The sequence below is a fragment of the Saccostrea cucullata genome, unplaced genomic scaffold (genome assembly GCF_032062105.1).
Source record: "Saccostrea cucullata isolate Sc308-1 unplaced genomic scaffold, CSIRO_AGI_Scuc_v1 ctg4986, whole genome shotgun sequence".
In the NCBI taxonomy this organism is placed as follows: domain Eukaryota; kingdom Metazoa; phylum Mollusca; class Bivalvia; order Ostreida; family Ostreidae; genus Saccostrea; species Saccostrea cuccullata.
Window position 1 is genome coordinate 24246 of NW_026930438.1, and position 13427 is coordinate 37672.

Here is a 13427-nt window from a genome sequence, read left to right on the forward strand (position 1 = left end):
TTCAAGTAAAATTCAATTAGCTACACACTCTATTAGTTGGGCACATCAGCTAGCAGGGCTAAAAGATCCATGTGAATCCGTTTTAGTGAAATTAACAAAGGAGGGTGCAATAAGAGAGACTTCCAAGCCAGTTGTAAAAAAGGAACCGATTACACCAGATCATTTGAAGTTATTGGTTCAGAGATACAAATCAAACAATTTATATAATATGCGTACTTTATGTTTGTGTTTGTTGGGTTTTGCAGGGTTCCTCAGATTCTCGGAGCTTGCTAATATTAGACTTAATGATATATCATTTGACGATGTGTGTATGAAAATTAATATTGTGAAAAGTAAAACGGATGTTTACAAAGAAGGGCAGGAGGTGTGTATTGCTAGAACTCATGGTGACACTTGTCCTGTACATATGTTAGAAGAATATATAAAATTGTTGGGTGCTGAAGTTGATTCATCAGAATATTTATTCAGATCTTTGTTATTTTGTAAAAATACAAGTGCATATAAAGTTAGAAGAGATAATCGCCCTTTGTCTTATACTAGGGCACGAGAAATTGTCTTGGATGCTTTTGAAAAAATAGGTTTAGATAAGAGCAAATTTGGTCTTCATAGCCTACGGTCAGGCGGGGCAACTTCCGCTGCAGCGGCTGGTATAAGTGACAGGTTGTTTAAAAAGCATGGGCGGTGGAGGTCAGAAAAAGCTAAAGATGGCTATGTGAAAGAAAACATTCAGGATAAATTATCTGTAACCAAAAACTTAGGTATATGAAATTCACATGATTATACAAGTCATTCTCTTTCGATTCTTCTTTGTCTTTCGAAATAAGTAAACTGCACTATCAGAGCGCTTCACATCCTAATATACGTGTTTGTGTTTATTTTATAAATTATTTATGTTCGTTTGAGTGGCACGAATAAGAACATAAATGTATTTACCAATGTTGCTAATAACACGTGTTCGTGTTTATTTATATCTGTAATCTATTGGCTGTAATGCTGGTCACCTTGTCAGGTGACATTTAAATATTCATTGCACGGGTTTTAACTGACCGCTGTTAGCACAGAATATTCTAAAGCCATTCGAAGGCTCTTTTTAGTGCATATAACTGAATCCCCACCCACCCGCCCTTGCTTTACATGTTTTAAAAAGATTTTATATTTAAAAATCTTGTTTTATTTTGTAGAAAGGAAGACAATTAAAGAAGATTGATATGTATTTGTAACAATCTGTGTATTATAAGTAAACTGCACCATCAGAGCGCTTCACATCCTAATATACGTGTTTGTGTTTATTTTATAAATTATTTATGTTCGTTTGAGTGGCACGAATAAGAACATAACGATCTTTTTTGATTGTTATACACAACTGCTGGTTGTGCAATTGATCGATTAGCAGGCGTGTTTAATGCTATCCAAATATATTTATTGGACTGAAAAAAAAATAAAGTCGAAGATTTTGCACTATAATTTTCTATCCCAAGCGTTCATAGCATTATTTATAACTTTGAATGCGATGATTTACTATTACAAAACAATGAAATCCAAAATACAACTTACGTTTTGCGTAGTGTACAAATTCTCATTAGTTTTAGTGAAAAAGAACTTTAAATCTTTTGTGTGTACATTTTTTTTATAAAAGACACAAAAATAAAACAATCATGCAGGAGGCCCTAGCTTTTATCAGATGATAAAATATATTACTGTAGAAAGTATTTATTCATTAATGCTATTTGATTGATTGTTTATTGTTTAACGTCCCTCTAGAGAATTTTTGAAAAAATACAATACTAGTTTACGATCTGCTTATTTCTCTTTTATTGAACATATAATTATAATGTATGCATGTATTAAAGAAAACATTATGTTTAACTTGAACAACTATCAATGAACTTTGGACAAAAAACATTCTTGATTTAGGGTTTGCTTTTATTGTACTTGTTTATTTCATAAAGTTTGATATGTTTTGTCTTCATTTGGAGATACTGAAAATTTTAATTACTTCTGCGGTTAGAAATAAGTTGACCGTTATTAAAAGAGGAGTTCGCCAAAAGAGGAGCAATGTAGCTGGCTTGTCGATGTGATTTTCCTGAAGAGGAAATTAGAAATGAGAAAACTCATGTGTGTCTCCATGCATACTGAATGTTAACAAGATTTTAAACTTTACTTAAGGAAGCACACTAAAATGCTATACTTGTAGGGGTAGTTTTATGCAGTAAGAATGATCTGCTCTTAGAACTCGGATAGAAGAAATGATTGTTTAGCATTGATTGTTTTACACAATTTGTAATCGAATATTCTATATAATATAAAATATTCTTACTAGCATTACCTTAGAAAATAATTCTTACTAGCTGCATTACCTAAGTCCAAGAATAATTCAATGAATTGATATTCACATAAATTTTCCTAACAGTCAACAAGTTTTTTTCTGTTCATGAATAAATTTTTGTCTTTAAACATTTACTTGTAGAAAATGAACTAATAGTCTTTATTTACATACCTTTTTAGGATAATTGAATGTCTGCAGATCACTTTTTGCTAATGTTTAGAGCTTCTTAAAATTTAGGATATGATATGTTTTGTTAATTGAAATACATTGTACATGTATTCGGTGACTTTGATAGAGGTTCAGAAATACTTTTTTGTGGTCTTGTCATATTTATCAAGTAACTGTAGAAGCTATTTGTGTTTTGGATTGCAGCATTTTTTTTTTATCATTTTCATATGTTAAAAAATGAGGAATATGATTTAGAAATTATGAAGCAGCATTATTGACTTCAGTAAACAGTAATAGAGGATTGTTATTTTTGTATAGTGCTAGAAAGTTGGGGTCTATGTTTATGATCATATTCTCGCCTTTAGATATGAATTAATATTCTTTTATTGGTCAGCTGGCAATGTTATTTTAATTTTACAGATTTTAAACTTAATTTGTTGAATTTCTACTTTAAAAAGAGTGTACAAGTATATAGATCTTATACACTACAGCTATTTTGGCAAAATGCAAATCTTATATGTGTGTTTACGCAAATCTTATGTGTGTTCATATATATATATATATTCTACCTTACCTTGCTGTTAGCAGCAACTCTTAATAGCTCTTTAACTTCGGCTATTTTCGCGTCGCCGATATTGAACGATGATTATTAATTGTGACGTAACAGACGAGTGACGTTGCGGTCTAATAATTCTTATGTAGGACCGGTCAATAGTGATTGTTAGACCGATGTAAAAAACATTTCTTTTGTTGGACTTTTTATTAGTAATAAATATATAGAATGATATTTATAAGGGTATAACAAATATATATATATATATATATGTGTGTGTGTATATATATATGTGTGTGTGTGTGTGTGTGTGTGTGTGTGTGTGTGTGGGTGTGGGTGTGGATGTGTGTGTGTGTGTGTGTATTATTTGTGACAAGTGCCTTCAGATGAAATAAAAAAACATTGTGAAAGTTCTGCTCATTTTTTGTTTTTCTTCCCAAATTCTTGCAATTTTTCTGTCTTGACTAAATTTTGAAAAATTTTTATTTTGCAATTGTTTGACAAAGCATAACAAAATTATCAAATAATTCTTTAACATACTAAATATATAAATTGAAGGTATATATGTCGTAGTTATATTAAAAAACCTAGTTACAGAGTTCTAAACCTAAATATTGGTTCAGCAAAGATGATGTAATTGTGTGATTTTAGCCAGATTTTAGCAAGATTGCCATGAACAAATTTGCCATATTGGTCAGATTTTTTTTTTCCGGTTACATTGGTAACAGAGGATGTCCAGAAAAAAGACCTATGCAATACATATAAGTTTTACCCCACGAAGATTCTATATGCCAAGTTTGAAGAAAATCTGAGAGATGTCCTGGCAAATCTTTTTCCAATCGGTTTGATTTTTACAGAAAACTGGTCTTAAGAATTATAAGTATTTATTTTTTTTAAAAGTCAAGGTGGTGGCTTACATGTAGATACAAAATAGAATAAGGGCTTTATTAAACTCCATAGCAGGAATAATTTCTGAACAAATTTAGCGTCTACACATTTTCTTCAGCAACTGTAGAATAAATTACAAATCCTTTTCTGATATTAAATGTGGACTTTTTGTTCGGTGCATATTACAATAATAGAATATTTATTCATGTACAATGTTGTTTAATTTATTGTTATTATGTATTAAAAAGATTTACCTTTAAAACCCAGCGCATTCCTGAAAAGATCGCTCTTTCAGTGTAATCAAACAATGAAAACTGTAATTGAAAGGCAGTATGTAACTAACAAAACTTGAAAACCAAAACAAAAAAATCCCTAGAAATTTAAATATTAAAATTATATCATTTGTAAATACTAATTTTTGTTCTGTTTCTATCGGTATTATAAGGAAAAATGTCAAAATTGCAATAATCTTGTTTCACCTAAATTTGTTGAGTACATATGCTTTAAATATAATTTCGTCAAAATTGAGACAATGGCAATTTGAAAGATTAAACATTAGAACAATATTAAAAAAAAATATTATCTTCATTTATTGTCGTCGGAAGCAGGGGTATAAGGGCCGCTTTTCAGCAAAGATCTCCATAATATAGACACTGAAAATAGGGGTTTACTAGTAATTTCCTTCCTCCCCCCATTATCACTTAGCCCTCTCTCAATTTGTTTCTGATGCCTATGTCTAGTATTTGTAGTACATCCGGGTTATTTCTCTCCAGTACCTGCTCCGCCTAGGTCATTTCCGCCCAAGTCATCTCTCCCCCAGGTCATTTCCCTCCGTTACCCCGGTCATTTCTCTCCACAACCTAGGTCATTTCACTCCAACACAAAAATCATAATGCAACAAGTTTAACTTATATTAGTTTCATTAATAACCGGGCATCATTATTGAATTTAACGCTAACTTTATTTATTTTATCTTTTTTATTCATTTATTAATTAAAACATGTATTTTTTATTTAATTTTGAGTTCACACATTTATTCAAGTTGTTTATTTATTTGATTCATAATTTAAACATTTAAGAATTCACTCATTATTTAATTTATTTTTTTTAGAATCCTTTCATAGTTTAATTCATTCTTTTATTTATTAATTTTTTGAATTAATTAATTTACACAATCTTGAACTAGCTTTTTCAGTGGGCAGATTTCTATTCATTCATTCTAAGACTCGCTTTCTTTCTTTCTAATGGAATAAGCTGCAGAACTGTAGCTCTCTGAAAAAAAAATGTATTGACAGAGCGGTCTGTCAAAAAAAAATCGAAGAGCTACAGTTCTGCAGCTACAATGGAATATAAAATAACTGTAAATGCGATAATAGAAATATTTTTTTTTAATCTTCTGTCTTTAACAATCAAATTCATTATCGAGTAGACTTCAAGTGAATTTATTTATTATCCTGTCGTCTTTCGTTTATGGTCTTTATCAGGAATAAAAATATAATTGTTAGAATTCATAATTGTTGTCTTGCTGTTTTATAGTACCCAACAAGGTGTTTTTATTTTTTATCATCATGCTGGGTGCATAATTATGTTAATTCGTAAACTGTCGATTTCACAGATTGACAACATAATATCTCCTTTAGTCTTTAGATAAAAAAATTACAACTTGTACAAAGATGTGTTCAGCCAGATTATTATATGATTTTTTTCAACTTTTTGATACATTGAATAAATATCTTATTTACGTGTTCTGTAAATAACATATACTTCCTAGCGATCACAATTTTAGGCAAAATGACTAATCTTAAATGTATGCATTGTCACAGACTTGAGTAAGTTTTAATTAATTTTTTATACTTCATTTTTTTAAATTACAAATGCTTTCTTTGTGCAACAGCGAAAGCCCCCCCCCCCCCCGCAACACTAACACGTTTATTCTTGGAACACAAAATCAATGTACTGTTGCATAGATTTTTAATTTAAAATGCCCCGATTGTTACAAAAATTATTCTCAAATATTCTGCATTATTTTCTCTTGCATACATATGTATGTGCATACATGTAAAAGACTTCTCACGAATGGCATACATGTAAAATACTTCTCATGAATGACACTTTCATAATAAAACGGAAGTGTTGAACAGTCGAAAGATTATTCTTGCTTACATGAGAGTCATATGTCATTGCCATTTCAAAAAGCTAGCTCAATTTTGTGTTATGTTTGGAATATTTTTGTTTGTACTTAAAATTCATGATCTCGGGTAAAACGGTGAAAAATGAACGCCATGGATATAATGCGTATAAAAATGAGAAGATTTTTTTTTTGTATTAAATCCAAGAATATGTAACTTATTAGGGACAGTAGATTATTTGACATTTACTGAGAGCATCTAAATAACAATTTCTGCGGAAAAAAAAATTATGCAGTCCTAATAATGTATTCTCTATTTCGTAAAATATAGTGGTAAACACAGCAGATAACATTATATTAAAGGGGGTGGGTGGGTATTTAACTAATTTTTCTTACAGTAAGGATCGTTTTCATGACGTAATATACTAGTATTTTAAACATCTTAAAAATTGCAAGCCATTTCCGGTGAATATTCACATACTTTTACTTGTGCATCTGGTTTCATACTATATATTTTGAAGTATCCTTTGTTTTCTAAAAATTATTTGTATTTTTAGCTGCATGCAGAACTGTAGTTCTCCAAAAAGAAAATTTATTGAAGTGACATTATATAATTGAAAACTTTTTTTTCATTCCTACGTCAGTATTTGTATCGCCAAACATTATGAAATCAATCAATAAAAGTAATTTTTTATGTACTCTTAAATTTGTTTTTCAAATTATGACCCTTAACGAGGAGGCCTCTGCGTGGAAAGGGCTGGACAACGCTTTAAATTTATTGTTATTAATATTAAATATTTAAATTTTCCTCTGTAAATAAAATTCCGAAACACTTTCTTGCGTTCGATTTTTATTGGTCATTAATTGGTAAAATTAATTTATTTTACAAGATAAAAGATAATAACACAAGAATGGAATTGTTAATAATTATATAAGACCAGATTAAAAATGGGGTGAAATGACCCAGGTAGGAGAGAGAAATGACCTACCGTGAAATGACCTACCGTGAAATGGTGGGAGAGAGAAATAACCTGGGAGAGAAAAAATTTTAGAGAGAAATGACCTGACACCTTCTGAGACAATTGCCGGGAAAGGTTCCTCATAGGCAAATTTTTGTGTGAAAACTAATGTTAGTATCAATTCTTCAATGGCAAACTCTTGGGAAAATCAAATTACATAACTTCGAGGATTTTGTCGTCTGAACTTAAAAAGGGATCTCAAATAGGATACTACTGACCTTGTATAAATCACCTATATGCCAGTTCCCTTCACCGCTACCTTCATTTGATGATAATGGAAGATTTAAATCCAGAAGAGCTTCTATATAGTCAGTTCGGTTTGTTAACAGAGCGGTCTTTAACAAGTTCTGAAATAAGTATGAACACGTGATATGAAATATAATCAAGTGTAATACACTCACATTAAAAAGAAAACTTGTTAATTTTGTATAAAGAGAAGAGTCGATACCTGTGCCTCATTTACCACCTGAACTGAGGAAGGGTCTTCGCTCTTCAATTCCAAAAACGTAGAAAACCGGAAGAAGAAATCCAGCGGAAGTGAAAATGGCGACGAAAAAGCTGTAAATCCGAGGATTTCCGGTTCTTCTTTTGCCATATACCACTTGATTTTCTTCTTTTTTTTCCAATTCTCTGGCATTGCATAACAGCTGACCCGATTTTTTTCTTTGTTTGACGTGTTTTCTCTAGATTGTTCTTTCAAGAAATAAAGTTCTTTTATTAAAACCTACATGCTTCATAATCATTTTAGAACCCCATTTATTTTCATACAATAACATTAAAAACATATCTTCATTGCTATTCCTGTTTGTAATACACGCGGTATAAAATATGCCAGGTCTGACTTACAATTATAAAAGAAACGTTCGGCTTTAGTGTTTTTCTTTTCTTCTGACCAGGTGAGTTTTTTTTTATTCAGTTAAATTACAAAAAAAATGCTAATATTAACAGTAATATAGATACTCTTTTGAAATTTAATATTTAATGATAAACATTTAATAAATTAATGCTTCTTAAATATTTTTTAGATGTTTGATTCGACAGGATTTTATTGAACTTCTATTTAAATTTTTCATTTGCCAGATTAATTTTGTTTTGATAAGTGTGTTATTCCTAAAATATCTTCTAACATTTTTAAAAATATACAGTCCTCGGTCTAGTTTTATTTAAATTTATCATGACTCTATTGAAAACATTACATATACCACATTGAACAGGTAGACTATTAATTAATAGCTTATTACTTATTATTACATAATTGAAATTGATAAGGACTAAAGACACTTGTGTTAAAATATATCATAAAATATTATATGAATATTGCATTAAGTTGAGTGTAACATTGAACATTTTTACCGCAGGAAAACCATTGCCAACCGAGGCGCAGCTGAGGTTGACAATAGTTTTCGAGGCCCGGGATGAAAATTTTTATTGTTACAATCAGCTTAATGCAATATTTATTATATAATACTGAGTGTTTTATACGAATATTTAAAAAAGTGAACCGTGCGCGCATAAATTATCCGCAGTCGCTATATTTTGGAAAATCACCCGTCGTCAATCACTGTTGACTGTTGCTACACTGGAGGGCGTGGCTTCATTATTCAGCGGGTAATAGTGTTTTTTGACAAATTTTTCTCGACCAAGAAGATTTAACTCATTTATATGAAAGTATAATATTAATAAAAATGATTTTAAATCTAATTTTCGTCTTTTTTATCCGAGAAAATTACTGTGCGAGACCATGGAAATATTCTTCTATGCTCAATGGCTCCGAGTGCCCAGTTAAGCTTTACATTTGAAACCCTTTACGGTCGACAAAATTTTTCATGATTATTTGATTGTATGTTGTTTAATGTCTATCTCGAGAATTTTACACTTATGTGGAGACACAACCACTTGCCGTAAGAGAGCTACAAATTTTATCCTATGTTCGGCGCTTAGAGCCATTGGGCACTGGGGGATCTTTTACGTGCCAGCACCTATTGCGACATTGGACGGTCTCATTCGAAAGACCGGTCTCCACGTCCCACCGAGGGATTCAAACCCACGATTTAAAGATTGTCCCTTACTTCAGGACTCTTGAGCAGACGCTCTTACATGTACATGTATCATTGCGCCACGTGAGCGACGCAACTTACCGACAAATGAGTTATAAATATCAAAAAGGACGTGAACTAATACACACACAACATAAACTGTAATTTATGAAAAGAAAAATATCAAAAATTCACAATTCGTTTTAACAAGGGTGATATCTCACTGTTTCCTCTGCCTCGTTTATCCTCAGTATGACCTGTGTTTTCTAAGAACCAGGATTTTTGTACCAACTCCCCGACTGAAGCCGCGAACTGCTCCTCGTTCTTCACGAAGACGTCAAAGGCATCAAGCTATAGGAAGTATATTACATATTAAACGAAGACGTCAAAGGCATCAAGCTGTAGGAAGTATATTACATATTAAATGAAGACGTCAAAGGCATCAAGCTAAAGGAAGTATATTACATATTAAATGAAGACGTCAAAGGCATCAAGCTATAGGAAGTATATTACATATTAAATGAAGACGTAAAAGGCATCAAGCTATAGGAAGTATATTACATATTAAATGAAGACGTCAAAGGCATCAAGCTATAGGAAGTATATTACATATTAAATGAAGACGTCAAAGGCATCAAGCTATAGGAAGTATATTTCATATTAAGTGAAGACGTCAAAGGCATCAAGCTAAAGGAAGTATATTACATATTAAATGAAGACGTCAAAGGCATCAAGCTATAGGAAGTATATTACATATTAAACGAAGACGTCAAAGGCAGCAAGCTTAAGGAAGTATATTACATATTAAACGAAGACGTCAAAGGCAGCAAGCTTAAGGAAGTATATTACATATTAAACGAAGACGTCAAAGGCATCAAGCTAAAGGAAGTATATTACATATTAAATGAAGACGTCAAAGGCATCAAGCTATAGGAAGTATATTACATATCAAATGAAGACGTCAAAGGCAGGAAGCTATAGGAAGTATATTACATATTAAATGAAGGCGTCAAAGGCATCAAGCTAAAGGAAGTATATTACATATTAAATGAAGACGTCAAAGGCATCAAGCTATAGGAAGTATATTACATATTAAATGAAGACGTCAAAGGCAGCAAGCTAAAGGAAGTATATTACATATTAAATGAAGACGTCAAAGGCAGCAAGCTAAAGGAAGTATATTACATATTAAATGAAGACGTCAAAGGCAGCAAGCTAAAGGAAGTATATTACATATTAAATGAAGACGTCAAAGGCATCAAGCTATAGGAAGTATATTACATATTAAATGAAGACGTCAAAGGCATCAAAGCATCAAGCTAAAGGAAGTACATTATATATTAAATGAAGACGTCAAAGGCAGCAAGCTATAGGAAATATATTACATATTAAATGAAGACGTCAAAGGCATCAAGCTAAAGGAAGTATATTACATATTAAATGAAGACGTCAAAGGCATCAAGCTATAGGAAGTATATTACATATTAAATGAAGACGTCAAAGGCATCAAGCTATAGGAAGTATATTACATATTAAATGAAGACGTCAAAGGCATCAAAGCATCAAGCTAAAGGAAGTATATTATATATTAAATGAAGACGTCAAAGGCAGCAAGCTATAGGAAATATATTACATATTGAATGAAGACGTCAAAGGCAGCAAGCTAAAGGAAGTATATTACATATTAAATGAAGACGTCAAAGGCATCAAGCTATAGGAAGTATATTGCAAATTAAATGAAAACGTCAAAGGCATCAAGCTATAGGAAGTATATTATATATTAAGTGAAGACGTCAAAGGCATCAAGCTAAAGGAAGTATATTACAATATTAAATGAAGACGTCAAAGGCATCAAGCTATAGGAAGTATATTACATATTAAATGAAGACGTCAAAGGCATCAAGCTATAGGAAGTATATTACATATTAAACGAAGACGTCAAAGGCAGCAAGCTTAAGGAAGTATATTACATATTAAACGAAGACGTCAAAGGCATCAAGCTAAAGGAAGTATATTACATATTAAATGAAAACGTAAAAGGCATCAAGCTAAAGGAAGTATAGAACATATTGAGTGAAGACGTCAAAGGCATCAAGCTATAGGAAGTATATTACATATTAAATGAAGACGTCAAAGGCATCAAGCTAAAGGAAGTATATTACATATTAAATGAAGACGTCAAAGACAGGAAGCTAAAGGAAGTATATTACATATTAAATGAAGGCGTCAAAGGCATCAAGCTACAGGAAGTATATTACATATTAAATGAAGACGTCAAAGGCATCAAGCTATAGGAAGTATATTACATATTAAATGAAGACGTCAAAGGCAGCAAGCTAAAGGAAGTATATTACATATTAAATGAAGACGTCAAAGGCAGCAAGCTAAAGGAAGTATATTACATATTAAATGAAGACGTCAAAGGCATCAAGCTAAAGGAAGTATATTACATGTTAAATGAAGACGTCAAAGGCATCAAGCTATAGGAAGTATATTACATATTAAATGAAGACGTCAAAGGCATCAAGCTATAGGAAATATATTACATATTAAATGAAGACGTCAAAGGCAGCAAGCTAAAGGAAGTATATTACATATTAAATGAAGACGTCAACGGCAGCTAGCTAAAGGAAGTATATTACATATTAAATGAAGACGTCAAAGGCATCAAGCTAAAGGAAGTATATTACATATTAAATGAAGACGTCAAAGGCATCAAGCTATAGGAAGTATATTACATATTAAATGAAGACGTTAATGGCATCAAGCTATAGGAAGTATATTACATATTAAATGAAGACGTCAAAGGCATCAAGCTAAAGGAAGTATATTACATATTAAATGAAGACGTCAAAGGCATCAAAGCATCAAGCTAAAGGAAGTATATTATACATTAAATGAAGACGTCAAAGGCAGCAAGCTATAGGAAATATATTACATATTAAATGAAGACGTCAAAGGCAGCAAGCTAAAGGAAGTATATTACATATTAAATGAAGACGTCAAAGGCATCAAGCTATAGGAAGTATATTACATATTAAATGAAGACGTCAAAGGCATCAAGCTATAGGAAGTATATTATATATTAAATGAAGACGTCAAAGGCAGCAAGCTATAGGAAGTATATTACATATTAAATGAAGACGTCAAAGGCATCAAGCTATAGGAAGTATATTACATATTAAATAAAGACGTCAAAGGCATCAAGCTAAAGGAAGTATATTACATATCAAGTGAAGACGTCAAAGGCATCAAGCTACAGGAAGTATATTACATATTAAATGAAGACGTCAAAGGCATCAAGCTATAGGAAGTATATTACATATTAAATGAAGACGTCAAAGGCATCAAGCTATAGGAAGTATATTACATATTAAACGAAGACGTCAAAGGCAGCAAGCTATAGGAAGTATATTATATATTAAATGAAGACGTCAAAGGCAGCAAGCTAAAGGAAGTATATTATATATTAAATGAAGACGTCAAAGGCATCAAGCTAAAGGAAGTATATAACATATTAAGTGAAGACGTCAAAGGCATCAAGCTAAAGGAAGTATATTACATATTAAATGAAGACGTCAAAGGCATCAAACAAAAGGAAGTATATTACATATTAAATGAAGACGTCAAAGGCAGCAAGCTAAAGGAAGTATATTACATATTAAATGAAGACGTCAAAGGCATCAAGCTAAAGGAAGTATATTACATATGAAATGAAGACGTCAAAGGCAGCAAGCTATAGGAAGTATATTACATATTAAATGAAGACGTCAAAGGCAGCAAGCTAAAGGAAGTATATTACATATTAAATGAAGACGTCAAAGGCAGCTAGCTAAAGGAAGTATATTACATATTAAATGAAGACGTCAAAGGCAGCAAGCTATAGGAAGTATATTACATATTAAATGAATACGTCAAAGGCATCAAGCTAAAGGAAGTATATTACATATTAAATGAAGACGTCAAAGGCAGCAAGCTAAAGGAAGTATATTACATATTAAATGAAGACGTAAAAGGCATCAAGCTATAGGAAGTATATTACATATTAAATGAAGACGTCAAAGGCATCAAGCTATAGGAAATATATTACGTATTAAATGAAAACGTCAAAGGCAGCAAGCTAAAGGAAGTATATTACATATTAAATGAAGACGTCAAAGGCATCAAGCTATAGGAAATATATTACATATTAAATGAAGACGTCAAAGGCATCAAGCTATAGGAAGTATATTACATATTAAATGAAGACGTCAAAGGCATCAAGCTAAAGGAAGTATATTACATATTAAATGAAGACGTCAAAGGCATC

The 13427-nt window shown here is 31.4% G+C and overlaps 1 protein-coding gene across 1 annotated transcript in view; it reads right to left on the minus strand.

Annotated features, from left to right (window-relative positions):
• LOC134228589 (transient receptor potential cation channel subfamily M member-like 2) overlaps positions 1 to 4245 on the minus strand; it is a gene marked incomplete at its 3' end in the record, with an annotated part of 28197 nt that extends 23952 nt beyond the window's left edge. Inside the window, exon 1 of the mRNA XM_062710255.1 lies at positions 4190 to 4245. Coding sequence (XP_062566239.1) covers positions 4190 to 4207 — 18 coding nt within the window. The remainder of the gene's footprint in view (positions 1 to 4189) is intronic.
• Positions 4246 to 13427: the final 9182 nt, after the last annotated feature.